General features: G+C 34.2%; 1 protein-coding gene across 3 annotated transcripts in view; it reads left to right on the top strand.

Moving 5' to 3' along the window:
- The window catches only part of LOC108295328 (ATP-binding cassette sub-family D member 3), a 74,434-nt gene that overhangs the window by 38,915 nt on the left and 14,230 nt on the right, over window positions 1–21,289 (top strand). For all 3 annotated transcript variants that reach the window (XM_017517460.2, XM_017517464.2, XM_017517466.2), the window contains exons 3-9: window positions 3,545–3,643; window positions 6,676–6,764; window positions 12,283–12,352; window positions 14,350–14,447; window positions 14,783–14,906; window positions 17,403–17,459; window positions 19,581–19,723. In XM_017517460.2, the coding sequence (XP_017372949.1) occupies window positions 3,545–3,643; window positions 6,676–6,764; window positions 12,283–12,352; window positions 14,350–14,447; window positions 14,783–14,906; window positions 17,403–17,459; window positions 19,581–19,723 (680 nt within the window). The remainder of the gene's footprint in view (window positions 1–3,544; window positions 3,644–6,675; window positions 6,765–12,282; window positions 12,353–14,349; window positions 14,448–14,782; window positions 14,907–17,402; window positions 17,460–19,580; window positions 19,724–21,289) is intronic.

The raw sequence follows: 21,289 nt of genomic DNA, 5'->3' as shown, positions 1-21,289 counted from the left end.
CAGTAGGTTTAGTTTTCTTATTTTTGGTCATCAGATTTTTCTAATTTGTCTACAGTGAATATGTTATGAGGAAGGCAATTTAACACATTTTTTTCATAGAAATATTTTATATCCTTTGTGATGGGGGTGGGGTAGGGAGAGGCAATTTGCATAAGACATGAATTTTAAGGAGAAAAAAAGATTTATGTAGAAAGTTAGGGAGCAATATAATGAAGTTCAAAATGTATAAAGATAAGTACTGTACTGGGTTCAGTAGCACTCCCATGCATATTTTTGTATTTTGTATAGGTGTGTGTATCCACAAGCAATATACGTAGAATTACTTTACATATTTGAAAGTTTCATAAATTCATGTGTAAAATGAATTGCATGTATCATTCTAATTTTTTCCAGCATACTGTTTTTTTAGATCAATTTAAAGCTGTAGACCTACTTAATTTAACTGCTCTTTCATATTGTTTGTATGTATGTGAGCTGCTTTCTTTTTTAGAGTAGTATAGAATTTTCATTGAACAATTTTGTTATGATTTATGTAATATTGGTGTACATTTAGGTTGTTTTTAATTTTATGGTATTATAAACAGAGTACGATGTTTTTATTTGTGTGGCTAAACATATGTACAGGTGTATCTGTAGGGTAGGTTCCTGAAAGTAAATTTGCTGGGTTATTTTACATTTTACACTTAGTGTACATTTTACATTTTGATAAATGATATATAATAGTTGTACCAGTTTTCACTTTTCCCTACAATATACAGGAATACTTTACTCTGTCAGCACTACATGGCCTCTTATTTTACTGCTATTTCAAACATCTTTTTCAGTCAATCTCACCTAAGATAATTGACATCAATAGGAATTTCTCATTGTACTTTGACTTTGTTACCTCTTGAATTTTAGGTATTTTTTTTCCTCGTTGCATTATTACTTTGACTTCTCAAATAGCTTTTAATGATTTGTTTGCTTTTTCTATGATGTTCATATTAAACTTATGTCACCACAGTGGTCTTTTTCTTTGTATTTAAAAAAAAAATTACTGGGAAGTTTAGAAGTGAGAAAAGTTCATGGTGAATTTAAAATGAATTCTAGTAATGTTATGAAATGTACTGCCTCTATAGTTATCCTTATTTAGATAGGTTTCAGGTAGAGTTTTGCTGTGATCAAGATAGTCCAGTATTCCTGACATATCTTTGAATTCAGTCCTTCTGAGCCAGGTACTCCCCCACCCCTCAGGTGGTCCTTTGCAAAAAACAGTGATGACTTTTGGAAGAATATGGTACTCTTCATGGATTGAAATGTAATGAAAATCTGTTAGCTTTCAGTCAGTTAAGGATAAGGACAGTGACAACAGGGACAGAAGAAAATGAAGAATTTTATACCAATTAGCAACTAATATTTTAGTGTTTGAACATTACTGTCTTGTAACTCTTTTTTTTCTAACCTTCATTGTTTGTTCTAATCATTTCCTTAGAGTAGCTAGAAACAGGTGGTCCTCTATTTAACTCAGATGTCCATTTCACCTCAGGATTGTGCCACTTAAGGTTCCAGCTAGGAATGGAGAAGGGTGTTGACTACAGGTAAGGCAAGGTGAAGTGAGGAGGGAGTGGTGATGGTGACAGGAGGAAAAACAAGTAGAGGTTTAACTTCTTTCTTTTAAAGGTAATTAATATGGATCACCTTCTCTTTACTCTTTTCTTCCTATGTTTTCTGGGTTTGGGGAAAATACGAAAGGAGATTAAATGTTTAAGATTTAGCTTGAGGAGAATAGGCTAGTTCAACTAAATGGACTGTGAGTAGGGCTTTTTCTCTATTTTGTTTGCTGTTGTGTCCTTATCATTTAGAATAGAGTTTGGATCAAGTAGTTGTTTGTTGAATGAATGAATGAAAGAATGCATGTATGAATTAATTATAGGCCAAGTTATAGGCTCAGTAGACTGAGCCTATAACCCAGTAGGATGAGGTTTGCAACTTTGTCTAAAAGACGTGAAATGCCAAGTGTGTGTTCCAGCAGTTGCAGGGTAAGTTGATTCTTTACCAGTTCTTCCTATTGTAGTCTTTCTAGTCTAATCCTATAAACACAGTGCCTTCAGACTTCCTTTCATGGTCTACAGTTCTGTACAAAACTCAGTGCCTATTTATTAGGATTATATCTATAAAGCACTTAGCACAATGTCTCACATATAGTTGGTAGTTATTATTCTAATTCAGTAGCCAAACAGTTCACCTGGCTCATGAAGTTATTTATTTAATCAAAGCATATTTACATTATATTTAACTAATAGAGTTACTCTACAAGTACAGGCATTTGTTTGTCAGGAGCACAGTAGTTAATCAGGGGATTGGGGTTTTTCTGGAGTGTCTTGCCTTTTCCAAGAAGTTTCACCTGTCTGTTCTCCCAAACATTGCAAGAGTAATAAGTAACTAGCCTCTACTATAGGATAGTTTTGCCACTTCTTTCCTTATCTTTGCAAATGGTTTAGTACTTTCATTTTCATGCAGCTGGTGAAAATGAAAAAACTCTTGAGAGAGGTAAGATTATCTTTTAAATCCCTCTACACTGACAATAAGCTCTCCAGCCTTACTGTGGCTTCAAGGTTCCCTCCTTTATAAGCCCTGCCTACCTTTTCAACTTCTCTCATTCTTGTTCCCTTTGCTATAGCAATAGTGTCATCTTGCTGTGAAATGTGGACAGCTATTTTATTTCCAATACTGGATTTTTGTACTTGATATTCCTTGTGCTTCACTTCCTCCACCCTGCGACCCACCTTAAAAAATCACATGCCTTCACTTTATTTATGTCTAAGCTTAAATGTCAAGAGGCTTTTCAGACCATCCTGTCTGAACTGTTCTTTTTTCCCTCATGACCCTGCCTAGTCTATCTGTAATAATTTATTTATTGGTTTATTTTTTGTCTATGTTTCTCCTGCTAGTATGTGAGTTGTATGAGTGAAAGAAACTTGTCTGTCTTTGAATTTCATGAGGAAGAGAGAATGAACTGACAGATTGTATATTGGAAATGTGAAATGGTAAATCTAGGAATCCAGAAGTTTCCTGTATTTAATATCAGGGAAAATTCTGTTCAGGATTTTTTTTTTTTTAAAAATATGGTGTTAATCAGGAAGTGGCTAATACAACACTCAGCAAGTCCTCGACATTTTTTTCAGCTATCTTTCTGACAGCATCCTCTGTGATGGTACCTTCCTCACAGCTCCAGCCAGGTTGGCCATATTGTTCTTCCTCAGGCACATTACAGGCTTTCACATTGGTATTTTTCAGTTGCTACTTCTTCTGTTTGTAGTTTTCTTCACCCAGATAATTATGTGGTCCAGAACTCAATTCCTTATTCAGTTTTTAGACAACATTATTTTCTCAAAAACATGTTTGAATATGACTAGCAGTGTAAGTATGCAAGTCTGTGTTCTGTAAATTTATTTATCTTGATAGCTGCTTATATTTGACTTAGAGGAAACATGATTCTTTAATTTTATTATACATTTGTTATAGCTATCTTAAAAGGCCTTTTTTTTTTTTTTTTTTNACGTAGAAAGAGGGGAAAAAAGAGCGAGCTGTGGTGGACAAGGTGTTTTTCTCAAGGCTCACCCAGATTCTGAAAATCATGGTCCCTAGAACATTTTGCAAAGAGGTAAGTCCTATGAAATTATAATGTTAAATATATTGGACCGTTCTTGCATTAAATACCTGAGGCTGGGTAATTGATAAAGAAAAGAGATTTAATTGGCTCATGGTTCTGCAGGCTGTACAAGCATGGCACAGCATCTCCTCCACTTCCAGGGATACCTCAGGAACCTTGCAATTACAGCGGAAGGTGAAGGGCGAAGCCAGTGTCTTACATGGTGAGCGAGGGAGCAAAGGGCTGAGGAGGCGCCACATACTTTTAAACAACCAGATACATGAGAACTCACTCACTATCTGGAGGACAGCACCACGCCATGCGGGAGCCACCTCCATGACCCAAACACCTTCCACCAGGCCCCACCTTCCAACACTGGATATTATATTTCAACATGAGATTTGGGTGGAGACAGATACCCAGATTATATCATGAAATGTTCAACTTTCAAGGTTGCATAAGATTAGAACAATAAAATCATAACACTTCAGTTATACTGTAGGTCAAATGTTCTCTCTGTAGGTAAAGAAGACTACTAAACTTTTGTCTTTAAATCACCACCTGTCACACAAAAACCCTTGTTCAGTGCGAGTTTTTAAATAGTTTACTCTTGTTTAGGACGTATCATTTCATTTTATTTTATATGAAATACTAGGGTACTGACATGCAGCTACCCCAAATGGTGTTGCTTTGTTGTAGTTAATACTGTTAATAAAAATAAGATTAAATTTCAAAAGACAAAACTTTTTATTATATAAGATGTTAACAAGTCACATTAGTGTGGAATATATTTGATTAAATGTTTTTTAGATACCCAAAATGATATCTGGATTCATCAGGTATTTCAGGAAGTGAGCTGCTTATATGAATAAAGTTTTATAAGTAATTCCTTTGCTCTTTTATCAAGATTATCTTTATAAACATTTTTAATAATTATTAAAATAATGCTGTGTTCTCAATCTTCCTCAGCATTCTCTCATTCTGTAACTAGAAATAACATTACCTTCAACTCTTTCTCTTTCCCTTGCCACCCTTTTTGGACACTGGGATCTGCTAATTTTTCCTGTACTTAACTGTTACAAAAGCATTGCATTTCCCAACAACAACGTCCATTCCTCCATCATGCTGAATTTGCTCTTCTCTTCCTTACCTTGGCATCATGTCCTGATGATTCTGCCCTTGAGAAATTCTTTTAAAAAAAGTAATAGCACTTGTTTTTTTCCTAATTAGACAGACAATACATGTTCCTTGAAGAAAATTAGAAAATGCAGCTACATTTTTTTTTTTTTCTTTTTGGCACCAATCAGCCTCTTACTCATTTTGATATATAGTCATCTTGTGTGTAAGCATATATTTTAATTTAAAAATGGGGTCACACACTTTTAAGATCTGCTGCTTCCCTTATATTATAAATGTTCTAAGTGTCCTGAAGTTTCTCATAAATTAGTCTCTCCCTTTACATTCCTACTGTTTTCACTATCTCTTACCTAGATTACTGTATTTTAATTGGCCTTTTTGCTTCTTTTCATTTTTTCCAATTTGTATTATTTCTTAAAATCCTAATAAAAACATTTGACTTCTTTTTTCTTATAGGGTAAATCACAACCTGACTTTGGCCTTCCTTTTACTATTATCTGCTTAGAAGATGTTGTTTTATGATCTGACTCTATGTCTTCAGCCTTTCATTTGTTTACAACATCATGTCTGTGACATCCTGTCCCTCCCTACAACAAAAATAAATATGTTTTAAAAAATTGCTTAATGCTCATTATCTTTTTCATGACTATTTCCAATGACTCTTCAGGCATAACTAATTGTTTTCTCATTTCTACAGCTTTCTGCCTTTGAAGAATCCTTATTTAAAATATAAGCTTCTCAGGAAAGATTCGTATATTACCCTCCAGTTAGTTAAAGCTTAATGTTCTCAAAAACGAATTTGAGGCATTGAATGAATCCCTGGGAGTTAGTAAGGGAGTTCTAAATTGGCCAACCTCCCACCCTCTGCAGACCTTCTTCCCTGACTTTAGCTTCTATGTCACTGTCTATTTTTCCAATTTAGAAAGTTTAAGATCAGTTTTAAATGTGTGTGTTTGGGCTTGGGGTGGCAGGATTCTCATCTCATAGAAAGATAACTGATTCTTAGCCAATCACCCAGCATCTCAACTTTGCCTGCTTCATAATCTGTCTGGCACAGCATTGCTTAAGTAATAGTCTTTAAACATCACTTTTTAAAAATCACTTTTTGCTCTACTGAGAAGCTTGCAAGAATTTTATATGTATAAACTCTGCTGGTTATACAATACCATAGTTCATATGATTTTAACCCCTTTTTTTCCCCATTACATCCTTCACCTTTTTTACCCTTAATCCTCATTCTCTTTTTTATTTTACTATTTATCATGTTTCTAATGCCATAACTGTCTTTTGCTATCCCAAACCTTCCCATCCCACAGCTTAGGACATGAAGCGATTCAAATATGTTTGCCTAAATTTGTCTGCTACTTTTTATGTGTAACTCTTCCCTTCATAACTAAATAGAAAGCCCTATGAGGGCATGGACACTATTAGAAATTTTTCTAGCAAATTAAACCAAATTTATTCTATGTAGGCAAAATTTTAGGTTTCAATTTTTGTTAGTTGTTTAACTGTATATTTACAGTTACTGTCATTTTTCTTTATTAAAGTTATATGTTAGAAATATAAGAAAATCAATAATACAGTATAATCTAGGTAATCTAAATTATATTCCTAGCTTCTGTCCTTGACTAGGTGTATGAAGGCAAGTTCTTTGACCTGCCTAAGATTCACTTTTGAATTCAGAATGAGAAAGATTAAATGAATCTATGAGACCTTTTCCATTTACATAATATTCTTGAGTTCCATTTTGATTATGTTTAAAATTTCTCATAGAAAAAATATCAACCAACTGTATTAAAACTAGCATAAAACTTTAGATTTGGAAACCAAAAATTGTTACCAAGGTAATATTTCTTTGAACTTTCTAAAATGCATTTATTTAATTTACTATACCTGGTTTATTTTAGACAGGTTACTTGATACTTATTGCTGTTATGCTGGTGTCTCGAACATATTGTGATGTTTGGATGATTCAAAATGGGACACTAATTGAAAGGTACTTTTTCATTCACCTTCCTCCTATATGTGTGAAATGCTAATTTGTCTCATATTTAAGCATTATCTTTATAAACAAGAAATAGATTCTAAATTAGGTAAAAGATACTCAAGTCAAATTATGTGTTTGTTCATTTACTTAAAAAATATTTGGTGTTTTCCATGTGCCAGGCAATGTACTATACACTGTGATAGGGGTCTATATGCCACCAACTAGGAGAACTGTACCAAGCCTTGCTGAGCTGACAGTTTATGAAGAGTTAGAGACAAGTAGACAGAAAATTAAAATGCAGTATAATAAGTGTGGTAATGGGAGTTCTAAAAAAGCAGCAAGTTGGATTTTTGAAATTAATGAGATAATTTGGAGGAAAATTTCAAAGCACTTCAAGTAATCACATTGAGCATGTTTATTGGAAGGGAAAACAATTCTTTGACATTTCTGTCTGCATCTGCTGTTAGTGCTTTTTATATTTTTTTCATTATAGTCTTTCTACATGTTGTTAATCACTGGAATTGCTAATTTTGAATGTAAAAACATCACAAATGGCAGTTGGGATATCTTGGGTTATAACCATTTACCATTTATCTGTTACTAAAGAATTTTTTTTTCATAACACTAATTTGCTTGTCAGAGTAAACATTTTTGCTGGGAATTTTATTTCCTGATATGTAATTTTTGTCAAAAGATTTCTTAAAATATTTAATCTAAAATAAGTTTTTGAATGACAGTACTTAAAATTGTTAAATGCCCCAACAATTTGAAATAAAGGTTTTTTTTGTCTTAGATTATTGATTTGCTTCTTAAAGATTTGTAGGAAGAGGAAGAATGCTTTATGACCATGCTCTCTAACTCATGTCTCTAGGACGGTAAAGAATCTTGTACATACAGGGTTAAAGCCCTGAAAGTATGTACCTCTGAATAGGGGTAAATTATGTAGGCTCTTATATTCAACCCAAGTTTTCCTGGTCAGTCCTGTGCCTTTTAATTTTAATCAAAGTAATATATGAACATAACTTTAAAAATAATACATGAACATGGCTTAATGTCAAATAGTCTTACAGCATTAACGACAAAACACATCAATCTCTTGGCTCCTCTCACTTGTAACTGTCATTATCTGGAGTCAGTCATTTTCTATTCTTTTTACTGTTTCATCTGTTATTTTGTGTCTGCATTTCCATATTATATACTTGTATTACTGTTTATAGATTTCTCATTTTTAAAGAGGAAGTGTTTATTTCCTACTTTGGAAGGTGAGAATTAGCCCTTTTATACTTCCCCATGCTCATTTTCTCAATGTTTTATATATTTAATAAAAATTACGTAACTTTTTGTTAATTCAGAATGTATTGTTTACATGATTTTGACTGCTGCTTACAGCTCAGCCACATGGCATACTTTGATAGTACCTTTTCCATACAGTTTTTTGTTTTTCCTTGTGTTTATAAATTACCAGTTATTATTTGTGCACATTCGTTTTTTTTTTTTTTTTTTTTAAAACTACTTCCCCCTAATTCAGCTTAAGCTTTTTGACAATACGGTAAAGTCTTCTCAGTATTGTAGTATGGTCAAACACCAACTAATCTATCAACTTCATCTTTCTGTTTCCACCCCCACCCTATACATTTTGTAGTTTCCTGTCTTCTTGTTTTAATCAGGATTGGTTGCATTTTAGGCCCACTGAATAGCAATCATGTTTGAATTTGCTTTTATCATTATTTTGGGAATTTATTTCATCTTTGTATTCTGAATTAAATAACCTGTTTCTGGATTTTTTGTTTCTCTCTTCCTCAGTTTACTTTCTTGTTTTGGCAGATGTACTCTTTTTCTGAGTAAGGGTGGAAGGAAGATAAATTTTTGAGACCTTGTAGATCTGAAAATGTCTTTCTTCTAGTCTCATACTTGATTGATAATTTAACTATGTTTGTGTATTCCAAGTTGGAAATCACTTTTCTTTAGAATTTTGAGAGTATCACTCTGTTCTGGTCTCAGACTTGGCTGCAGAATGATTGGAATCATCCGGAGAATTTTAAGAACTATGCATGTCTGGGCCCCACCTCTAGAGATTCTGATTCAATTAATCAAACCTTTTTAAAGCATCCAGTAGATTCTGTTGTGCAGCTCCAGGGTGGGTATTGAGGCCTCTTGCCTTTCTAATTGCTCAGCTGTAGCTGGGATTTGTTCCTCCCTCAATCTCTACCTCAATCTTCTTTAAAAAATTGTTGCTGTTGCATTACTGGATGTTTGAAAATTTCACTGAACATTGGTATGAATTTTTCTTTTTCATTCATTGTGCTGGGCACTAGGTGAACTCTTTTTCCATCTGGAAACTTATTCTTTAATAAATTTTCTTGTGTTTAAAAAGAAATTATTTCTCTCCATTTTTTTCTGGATTCTTACTAGCTGAGTGTTGGCGCCCCAGACTGATAATCTGATTATCTTATAATTTCTGTTCTATTTTTGTCTCTGCCATTTTATTTTATTTTCTAGGAAATTTCTTTAACTTTATTGTCTGGTGAATTTTTATTTGTTATAATTGTGTTTCCAAGAGTTATCTTTTGTATGGATTTTCATTTTTATAGCAATCATTCTTTTAAGTATGTAATATTTTTTCACCTCTGAAGCTTATTTAATTTTTTTTAAATGTGTTTTTAGCTCCCTGCATTTTTTGTTTCCTTCATGGTCCTTTGTTATTCTGCTGTTTGTCATTCACATTAGATAGAGGCTTTCCTCAAGCATTCTATGACTCTTGGCTATGAATTCATATTTAAAAGTAAGTGCATTAAACACTTACTAGAAGCTGGAGTTGAGAGCTTGTTAATTGTTTGGTCTCCCTTGAAGGGTGTTTGTAGGGGAGCCTAATCGAGCTCCTCTGTGTGTGTGTGTGTGTGTGTGTGTGTGTGTGTGTGTAGAGTACTCAGTTTTAAAATGTAATTATGAGATTAAAAAATTTTTTTTTCATTTTTTGTATGAGTTTCCAAAAAAAGTTTTTTAAACCATTATTTTGATATACTTTACACTTACAGAAAAGTTGTAAAAATAGAATAAGGGGCTGGATATGGTGGCTCATGTCTGCAATCTCAACACATTGGGAAGCTGAGGTGGGCCAAGAGTTTAAGACCAGCCTAGGCGGCACAGTGAGACCTCGTCTCTACAAAAAATAAAAAAGTTAGTTGGCTGTGGTGGCACGTGCCTGAGTCCCAACTACCCGAGTGGATGAGCAGAAGGATCACTTAAGCTTAGGGATATCTTGTCTCAACAACAACAAAAAAGATTAGTGTAAGGAACTTCCTTTTATTCTTAACCCACATTCACCAATTGTAAAATACTCATTTTAAAGTTATTAACTTTCTCCTGAATAAATAGTTTTGAGCCTCTGCTATGTATGAAATTCTTTATTTGGACCATGTCTCAAAAAGAAGTTTTAAAATATTATACATTCATACAGGATAATTTTATTTGAAAAGTTAACATATATTTCCATCTCACTATTTAAGCTACAGTGTAAATTGATTTATCTGTTTTCCCTTTTTGCCTTTTCTAAAGTCAGTCTAGATTCATGTATTTCTGCTAAAGAGAGCCTCAAAGAGACTTATTATGGTCCTTAATGTACTTCATTTTAATATTCTTTTCCTATTTTAAACTTATTTGTTATGGTGACTAATGACTGTGGAATATGGGAAAATCTTAATAGGAAAGACACCCTTTTTAAGGCAGAAATGGTACTAATTCTGTGACGTGGAGGAAAATTCTTCATACCCTGTTGCTGCTTTATCTAATCATAAAGATATATTTTATTTTCACCCGTTTGGCTACAAGCAGCATTTTAAAATTGCCAAACTATCTTTTATAAAGATTCTTAAACATTTGGAAGTTACAGTGATAAGGTCTACTGTAAAATTGTTTTTTTGTTAATTATGTTTCTTTTGCAGTGGAATAATAAGCAGAAATAAGGCTTTATTCAAGAAACCATTTTTTAAATTTATAGCTGCTACTCCAATGGTAAACTGTTGCTGAATGATGGCATGTTCTTGTGTGTGTCACAGCTTGAGCAGCACTGAAGCACTTTGGCTTTATGTACTTTGGTTTGATTCAAACAATTTTAACATAAATTCTCTGAACCTTTGGTACTATCTTATGATTGCTTAATGTCTCTAATATTGTTATAAACAACATTTTTGTGTGGTTCTATTTAATTTTCTTGTAGTTAGCCATTTTTGTTTTCAATTGTTTTGCTTTTTAGGGGTTACATAAAAATTGGAGTATTAATTTCTTTTAATCAGTCTAACATTTCCCAAAGTATGTTCTGTGGAATCTTAGCTATGATAGAGGCAATGCTTCATGCAACAAACCCTTCTCAGAGAGTAAAAGTGCACATACTATACATTAAAAGTTTTGAGAAGGTCTTTGGTAAAGACATTTGTTAGCTTTGTTTAACCTAGGGTTTCCCAAATTTATTTATCTATTCCCTCAAAGAAAGGAAATTATTTATCTTGTCATATATATACTAGTCATTTTTGTGTGTATATGGGCAGCTAGGTTTAAACCAGTTAGTCCAGTGTTTCTCAAATGTTTTATATAAATATACCTTATGAAATTTGGGAATATTATTAAATATTATTTGAAAAAAGTTCTGTGATCAAATAGATTCTATTGTGTATTAGATCATAGACATATCTTACTCAAAGATCCTTTACTTACAATGCTTTGTTCAAAATTTTAATAAAGTTTTGGAACCTTTTTAAAAAAATGTTAATGTATATTTTAAAAGCAGAAAATAAATAAAACAGATGATCAATTTAGGCAAAAGCGGAGCTAGTCTAATTTAAGTGTGTTGAAGGACATGAAGCTTCTATAGATACATTCTGGGGCTCTAATCTATGCATTAGTCCCAGTGTTGGCAAACTAGGACTCACAGGTCAAACCTTAACTACCTGCCATCTGTTTTGGTAAGGTTTTATTAGAATACAGCCACAGTTACTCTTGGCTGCTTTTGTTTTACAGTGGCAGAATTGATTAGTTGCAACAGAGTCCTATAGGGTCCACAAAGCCTAAAATGTTTATTCTTGACCCTTTGCTCATCCCCATTAGTCTGTCTCCCTGCCATTAGTTCATACAAATGAGAATCAAATTTTTAAAATATTTTAAAACAAATACTACTTTGTTTATTCATAATAATGCATTCCTGGGGCTATAAAGTTGTTAATTGTTTTGCTATCTAAATTTCTTTTGTAGCCACTTAAGCCTTTTTTTAAAGTGGCCATTTTTACTAAGGAAATAGTTATCATTCTGTTTAATTTTGCCATTTGCAGGATGAGGTTCAAGCAAGTTCAAAATGATTTCATTTTAAAGTTGCAAACATATTTTTGCAAAAAAAGTGTTTTTTTAAGAATCTTTTTAAATTGATTACTTTGATTTAATAGAAGTTTCCAAGAGTAATTTTAGAGCTTTACAGAAGTTTTCCTAGTGGTAGATTTTGCTTCTTTTGCAACTAATGCATGCATGTGGTGGTTTGCAGTGGTATCATTGGTCGTAGCAGGAAAGATTTCCAGAGATACTTATTCAACTTCATCGCTGCCATGCCTCTCGTAAGTTTAATTCATTAAAAATCTTTTTAACACGGGAAATTTGCATCTTATTAAAATCTTTAAGGGTTTTTACTTATCAGATTCTTTAAAAATTTATGATACAAACTTCCTATTTTGTTTAGTTTTGTAATTTATCGTATAATTTTCAATGTAAATATTTATACTAGATGAAAGGATTGTGTTTGGTTTAATTTCATTTATAATGTACATATATTCATATACATATGTATGTGGGCGAGGGGTTATTTGGCATTTTTTATTAAACCTTCAGTTTAGGTTTTCTTCAGTTTTTAGCAGCATCCCATTAGATAGCAGGAGCACCCTTCTCATAGTTGTAGCAACCAGAAATGTTTCCAGTCATTGCAAGTGGACAGGTCGGGTGCAACTTGGGGAGTTGGGGGAGATTTGGAGAGGGGAGTGCAAATCATCCTGGTTACTTCAGGCCATAAACTATTATAGTAACTTGAAGTAATTTAGTTTAAGTTAAATTGGAATTTATAGTCTGAATTTCTTACAGATAAATTGTTAAGTCTAAAATATAAGTGATTATCTTAGTTTGGTTCTCATTTTAATCTTGGCACTATAAGAATTTAATGTTCTAAATTTGCGGGTAAAAATGAGAAAATCCAGTTAGATTGAAATTGTCAGAAATTCTTGTTTAATATAGCTGGACAATGGGGCTACATAGCTTTTAGACTTTTTAAAATAATTTAAATAAGCAAGGTAGGTATCAAAGATTAAGATTCAGCAAAGACCACTTGAGAAAATTTTTAATATAACAATGGAAAATGTTAGTAAAGATGGCTGTAGAAGTAATCTGGAAAATAGCGTAAGTTGGTGTAGAACCTGTAGTATTTTTTTTTACAAATGCAAATGTAATATTGGGGTTTAGGGGTTCAGGGTACCTTCAGCTCCCCTGAGAGGATGCTTCTCCAGGTTCTTGGTCTCCTGCCCTCTCAAGAATGAGAGAGGGACCACAGTGTGCAGTGAATGCCGGACTCAAAAGTGTTTGTAGAAAGAGAGAAAAAGGAGGAGAGAGAAACAGCAAACTCTCACACTGAGTGAGAGAAAAGAAAAGCTGCTCTCACGCTGAGTGAGAAGGGTTCCCAGAGGGGGAAAACCAGAGAAGGAAAGCTCCTCTCACACTGAGTGAGAGAATCCAGAAAAATGGAAATTCAGGAGAGGAGAGCAGCTTCCACACTGAGGGGAAGAGAATAGAGAGAGAGATGGCCTTTAGGAGGGGAAGAAAGGCTTCCACAAAAAGAGTGTGGAAGGGGACTCCAGAGGGGAAATCCATGAGAGAGAAAGATGGCTTCCACGAATGGAGTGTTCATGGAAGGGGAACCAAACATGGAGGCTGAAGGGATGTGGAAGAAGAGGACTTTTAACCTGGGAGGAACCCCTACCAAACCCCAGACCAATGAAAGGAGTTCCTTAGAACTTCTGCTGTAGTGATTGACTTTTGATTCTTCTCGCGCCCTTGAAAGTTAAATCTCCCCGGTGGAGAGAGATGGGAGGAGGGCGTGGTTCTGGGCAAGAAGTTCTTGCTTTAGAAACTACCTACCTCCTGGACCCAGTAAGAGAATACATTCCCTCATTGATACAGTGTATACAGAATTCCATTGTCTAGGGTTGTAGTGTTGATAGTAAGAAACAGAAGGTATAAACCTAAATGTCTGAACTCCTAAAAGCAAGTCTTTACATTGGCTAGAAAGGGGATAGATTTGACTTTTTGCCTATTTACCAAAAAGATGGCAAGATACATCTCATAATTAGTGATATTAAAATATTCCATGTAGAGTTTAATATAGAATAACTCAAACCAGGTACATTAGGTTTTGCTAAATGCAGTAAAGTAAAACAGCTGAATTTTATCAATTTGGATTCAATTATAAAAATTATAGGTTTTGGGACACAGGAAATATAATAGCAAAATAAATTATAATTTAGTAAGTAGAAATGAAGCATAATCAATATTATTTGTTTGTTTGTTTTAGATCTCTCTGGTTAATAACTTCTTGAAGTATGGGTTAAATGAGCTTAAACTGTGCTTCCGAGTAAGGCTCACTAAATACCTCTATGAGGAGTATCTTCAGTAAGTGATAACCTATTTTTATATTAAAAGTACTTAAATAGAAGAATAGTATTTATGAAGCTGATCAATATGACGGTTTTTGTATTTATTTATTTTAAGAAAACCGCTCTTTGATACAGAAGCATATTGGAACTGGCTCTTCCATTAATTGACAAGTCATCATTTTCTCGACTTGTATCCTCCTCTCTAAAATCAATTAGGGCAATCAATAGGATCTCCTCTGGCTCCAAACTCCCTTGTTTCTATGTATTTGAGCTAGGTGGTGTAATGTGAATTTTTTTTGTTTTGCCTTTAAAATCACTTGTTTTAAAATCACTTTCTTCTTGCTATTTTAGAGCTTTCACATATTATAAAATGGGAAATCTGGACAACAGAATAGCTAATCCAGACCAGCTGCTTACACAAGATGTAGAAAAATTTTGTAACAGTGTAGTCGATCTGTATTCAAATCTTATTAAGGTAAGTTTCTCTACTTTTTAAAAGATTATTTGTTTAATTAGTTTTGAATCTAAGCATATTTATATAGAATTGATTTTATGGACAGAACAGCAGGATGTAAATATTTAATGCCTTTGTTAAAAAATTAAGAGTTGTTATAATAGTTTTAATTATAATTATTTAATTTTTAAAATTATTTTTGTGAGGCACTTTGGCCAATAACTGGTAATTTAGTGTCTTATAAGGATTTTCTAAGAATTTTGCAGGTTGACTCCATTAAAACAACAGACATTTGAATTATCATCTTTTAACTTGTGTGCACCCAGCCATTGTTAGATATTGACTGTCAATTTATGTTCCTAATTCCACATTTATAACACTAGACTAGGACTTCCTTTCGGCCCGTTTCTCTGCTTCAGTATCTCTAATTCTAATAGATCATTAGTAAGTAGTAGTCAAAAAATTTCACAAGATGCAAGTGTATTTCAGTTTTCTAATTACTGTTTTTTCCCATCTCAGAATATTGCCAAAACTTCTGACTCTGATAGGCCTTAACCAGTTTTCCTTCTTGCTGATTTCTCCAGTTCTTGTCTTAGTCATGTTATCCACCCTTACAGCTTTTGCAGTAGTCTTCTTATTAAACCCTCATCTACCTTTTGCATTGACTAGGATATGTAGTAGACTCCTATAAAATAACCTGCCCAGCATCTCCTCCCCTTTTCATCTGAAATGCTTCAGTTCCCACTCCAATTCATGTGACTTCCCTTGGTCTTGGGTAGGAACTTGTCTCATAGTGGACCAATGATGGTATCTTTGCCTCTGGTCGCAGTTGACTTAGATATACAGTTTTGAAATATATATATATATATAACATTGTAAGAATAGGAATGTTCTTGCTTCAACCAGGTGGATGGAGGGAAGGCAATTCTTAGAGATATATATCCACAAGAGCTGCTCTCCTCATGCCCAGGCCCACTGCTTTCCACTTCCAACCAAAATTTGTTATTTATTTAGCTCTCCAGAGCCTTTGCTAACTAATCCCAAACTCAGGAACTCTGACAACTACAAATAGTTCAGTAATTCATCTTTTTTTTTTCTGTTCCCATTACCACATTTGAAAGTTTGTTCTCTCTCTCTCTCTCTCTGTATGTGTGTGTGTGTGTGTGTGTGTGTGTGTGTGTGTGTGTGTGTGTGTGTTTGAATGCATGCATGGTGGGAATGGGGGGGTATATATATACAACTTTCCATTTAATTTCGTAGACATTATTATGTATGTTTTTCATCTTGTCATTTGAGCAAGTCTTTAGCTCAGGTTTTGTCACATCTGGAATAGAGAAGAATATCAAATTAATTAATTGTAGTGGGTCTGTGCACCACTGTCTAAATTAGATGTTTTAAATATCTAATTTATCTTCAGCTTAAATTATGAGTCATGATTTTTGTCAAGTTTTAACAGTTCTTGAATTTTACTAGTATCTCTAACTTCTTGATAATTTATAAGGCCAAAAAAAAAAAAAAGGGAAAAGAAAAAGTAGATGTTGACATAAGCCAGTTAACAAAGCAAGTCATCTATCCTAGTAATAATGTGGATTAGAACGCGCTGGCTGTTGGCCGGGCATTGGCTCATCCCTGTAATCCCAATATTTTGGGAGGTCAAAGTGGGTGGATCACTTGAGCTCAGGAGTTGAGAACCATCCTGGGCAACATGCTGAAACCCCATCTATAAAAAATACAAAAATTAGCCAGGCATTGTAGTGCGTGCCTGTGCTCCCAGATCCTTTGGAGGCTGCAGTGAGCCAAGATCTTCAGTCTGGGTGACAGAGCCAGACCCTATCTCCAAAAAAAAGTGGAGGCAGGAGTGGTGGCTGTTGACTTAAAGTGAATGAACACAATTTGGGTTTCTTGAAAAGCACTTCAAACTAATGCAACTGATGGTGCGTAAGTTAAATTGTCTGTGTGTGTGAAGAGCAGTACGTTAATATATTATTTTGGTTTTAGAGACTTGAGTTTTACACCACAAAATTAGATTCAAAGGCTTACTTGATTATTTTGCCGTAGAAGTGATAAAGTAATAGAGTCAAACAATATTGGAGCAGGAAGAGCCTCTCACTTTGCAGGTGAAGATATGTAGAAACAAACTGGTAGCAAATTTGGGATTACATCTCAGGTTATTTTATTCAGTATCTTTACATTATGTGGACACATTACTGAGTTATTAGTGGTTAGTTATCACTGTAGAGGTATCTTAGTTGATGGAAAGTGATAAATGTTTTTCCCACTTGATGGTCAGTAGACATTGTTTAAGCTTTTCCCGTTTTAAGTTTCTTGAGGCGAAAACTTACCTTTCATGTATTCGTTGATTTACATGCTATTATACTACATTATACATTGTGGGAACTCTACATGTTGACAATTATGTATTAAATGTTTAATAACATTTTGTAGTTAACATGTTGTATTAGCTATCATTCTAGTGCTTTAGTTTTAATTTTGTGTATTCTAATGTTTATTTTACAGCCATTTTTAGACATAGTTTTGTATATCTTTAAGTTAACGAGTGCAATTGGAGCTCAGGTGAGTCTACTTTTATTTCACCTTTTAAATTGCTATAATACAGTATTTAAAATACATATTGTGAATAGCTTGATGGCCTGTTGTAAGACTTTTTGTAAATCTCAAAGAATGGGTTTACCTAACAAAGTCTGATTATAAAATAATAACTTTACTTGAGATTTAGAAAGTACTAATTTGTCTTTTTAATTTTCCTTAAGTTAGGCACTTGGAGAAATGTTGTGACATTAAAAACCAGACAAATGTAATGGCCAGGTGTGGTGGCTCACGCCTGTAATCCCAGCACTTTGGGAGGCTGAGATGAGACGATTGCTTGAATCCAGGAGTTCAAGACAAGCCTGGACAAAAAGCGAGACCCACTTCTTTAAAATGCAATAAGAAAACAGAAGTATTCAAACATTGAGTATACTTGTACTTAGTGTTTCAAAGTAATGTCTAAAAAGAGATATGGAGACATCCATTTTAATATGAAATTCTAATGTTCAAATAATTATACATTTAGAGTGGGTATAACAGTTCCAAGAATATTTTATAATGTAAATGATTGGCTGTCCCATAGCCTTACTACCCAAGTCTCTGATATTTGTGATGGCAAGAGTCACTTTTAAATTTTTTTTGAGTTATCTTGTTGAAATCTAACTTTGGTCATTTAATGTGTAATGTGATTGTTACACATTTATAACACAAACATATAACAGTATGGTTGTTTTATATGTGTAATGTGTATGTGTGTATATACATTTCATAGTTAGTTAATAAATTATTCCCATACTGGCTTTTGTTGCTTTCCAAAACACTGGGAAACAGGGTTTTGGATTTGTTTCATTTTGTTTTTCGAATATTTCTGTTTATCTTCCTAATTCTTTGCTATCTTGTGATCCAGGTTTTATCATTCTTGTATTTTGTTTTACTATAAGCAAGTGAATAAGCCAAATCTTTTTTGTCTCCTTGCAGTCATATTTTTATGGTACTCACTACATTTTTGTAATATTTAAATATGACTCCGTGTCTACCTGTTATCTGATTCTGCATTTCTTAAAGGCGGAAACTGTTTTAGTTATCTTTTTGGTTCATCTTTGTACTAGTTGTTGAAATGCATTGAATTGATCAGATCTAATTTTTTAAAATCTTGAAAACATTATATTGCACATATATTGTGCTAGATAGGAGGAATAATAAGATAAGTAAGATGCAGTTCCTGCTCGAGAGGAATTACAATGTGGCAAAACAGGTAGATAGTCAAACAATTACAATATGTAGCATGATAAAGTTCAGTAATAGAAATTTCAATAAAGTATCTAGGGCCTGGAAGGATTGGAGGTGATATTTGAGCTGCTTTGGAGAGACAAGTAGGTATCCATTAAATACGTCAGGCTTGCCAAACATGAGAACAACCTCACTGAATGGCGGGTTCAGGAAACATTTATTTTAGTATGACAGAGCATAGGATATATAGGGGAATGAGGGAAGTGCCTGTGATGAACTTGGAAAGGTACGCTTGAAGCTTTTCTCTTGGGATGGTCAGTGGGTGATGAGGCCACCTACAAAGTTGTTAAGACATAGTACAGCAGCTGGAAGTAAGATGCGCAAGCAGGGAAAGGCAGATAGAACTCCTTTGGGGGGAATTGAGCCTGAGGCATTTACACAGTATTAAGGTAAAGATCTGTAGTACTTATTTGGAAATAATTTCTTGGGTTCGTAAGAGTGATAGGACTAGAGCTATAAATTTTAGGTGAGAAGAGAACTAAAGAAAGAGTTTGAGGGAATATTAACATTAAAAGAGTAGGCAAGAAAAAGGTCTGAGAATTATCGTGAAATCTTAAGAGGTTATCAAGAAGAGTTCCAACAGAAGAGTGTTAGATAACATAGAAAAAGTGAGAACTGCAATTAGGAGTTATTAGGTGAGCAAAATGTAGGAGAGCTGAGGGATAAGCTACAGTGGTAGGAGGAAAAGTCATTGAGTGGCAAAAGTGTAGAGGCTACTGTGTACTTTTTCAGAAAAGAAACAAGGGGAAACAACTACCCAGTAAAGCAATTTCTTTCAGTCACATTGTACATGTTTGTATCCAAGTGAATTTATTATATCCCAGAACTTTGCGTATCTTTTTCTCCCAATAACGACAGGGCCCAGCAAGCATGATGGCCTACTTGGTTGTTTCGGGGCTATTCCTAACTCGACTTAGAAGACCCATTGGTAAGATGACAATAACTGAACAAAAGTATGAAGGAGAATATAGATATGTTAATTCTCGGCTCATCACAAACAGGTAAGGACAAATGCATTAAAGCTGTGCTAAAAATTCATTTTTATGGATATGGATGTAATTTAGATTGACTCCAAAAAGTCTAGTGACACTTACTGTAATAATGTTCATGTTGTATCGAAAATATACATTATGAAAGAAATTAGTTTTGTAAAGTTGTAATCATCAATATTTTGAACTTTTTTTCTTAATTAACCATGTAATATTCCTGACTCACCTGTTCATACCTTCTGTTGATGAATTTTCTGTTAATTTTACTTTAGACATAATCAGGATACAATTCAAATTTCAACTTACAATACCTGTTCTAAGAAAATTTTGTCTCAATTTTTCCACAAATATTTTTGTTTTGACTGTTCATAATGCTCAGTAATTAACTCTCACTGCATGTGCCTCTACCTATTTTCTAGAGTATTTTAAATGTAAGATAGAAAAAAGTGTGGACTTTGGAGCCAGTCATACTAGCTGCAAAATCTACCTCTTCCACTTATCAATTGCCTGAATTTCATTTTAGCGAATTATTCATAGCTTCACTTCTGTTTATCTTAGGTAGATAATATAGGGTTACAATAAGGATTAAATTTGATAATATATATAAAGCTTCCACCTCAGGTTTTTTTTTTTTTTTTGAGATGGAGTCTCACTCTGTCATCCAGGCTGGAGTGCAGTGGAGCAATCTCAGCTCACTGCCAACCTCTGCCCCCTGGGTTCAAGTGATTCTCCTGCTTCAGCTTCCTGAGTAGCTGGGATTACAGGTGCACACCACCACACCCTGCGAATTTTTGTATTTTTAATAGAGACGGGGTTTCACAACGTTGGTCAGGCTGGTCTCAAACTCCTGACCTCGTGATCTGCCTGCCTTAGCCTCCCAAAGTGCTGGAATTACAGGCACAAGCCACCACGCCCGGCCCAGCTCAGTTTTAAGTGCTTAATAAATGTTATCAAATATTGATCTGTCAACGTTAAGTCATTTTGACGGTTCTAATATGTATTGAATATTCTACTCTAAAGGCATTTACAAATGACAGTTCCCTCTTTATTTCTTTGGGTTGCTAAAATAGTACAAGTTTTAAATAGGGTTTTTTTTTTTTTTTCTCTAGGGAGGCAGTGGAATAGAGCTAAGAGGTAATTTGCCAAGTAAATGAAAGATGCCTTTTAGTTAAAGAAACAGAAAGCGTGACTCATGGCTTCAGTAATAAGAACACTCACAGCCTCACATGAGAACCCTTAAAAGACAGAGCACTTCCAGGCTTGACATGATCAGGGCTCTGGCTCTCTGGTGTTCTCTTGACTCTATCCTACTTTGTATGCTGTACCATTCCACGGGCTAATTCTTCTTGTGACCACAAGATGGCAATAGCAGTCACAGATTTCATTAGCCCCTCTCCTCTGCAGAAAGCTCAAGAAACAAAAAGAGGCCATCTCGCCTGGTGTATCTTTACGAGAGCAAAGAAACTTTTCCGAAGAGCCCCACAGCTGACTTTCCCTCATGTCTTACTGGCTGGAATTGTCACTTGACCATGCCTAAAGCAATCACAGCAAAGTGACTGGCTTATACCAGTTGGGACT

Source organism: Cebus imitator, unplaced genomic scaffold (assembly GCF_001604975.1).
Source record: "Cebus imitator isolate Cc_AM_T3 unplaced genomic scaffold, Cebus_imitator-1.0 Scaffold633, whole genome shotgun sequence".
Taxonomy (NCBI): domain Eukaryota; kingdom Metazoa; phylum Chordata; class Mammalia; order Primates; family Cebidae; genus Cebus; species Cebus imitator.
This window is presented reverse-complemented; position numbering and strand designations above follow the sequence as displayed.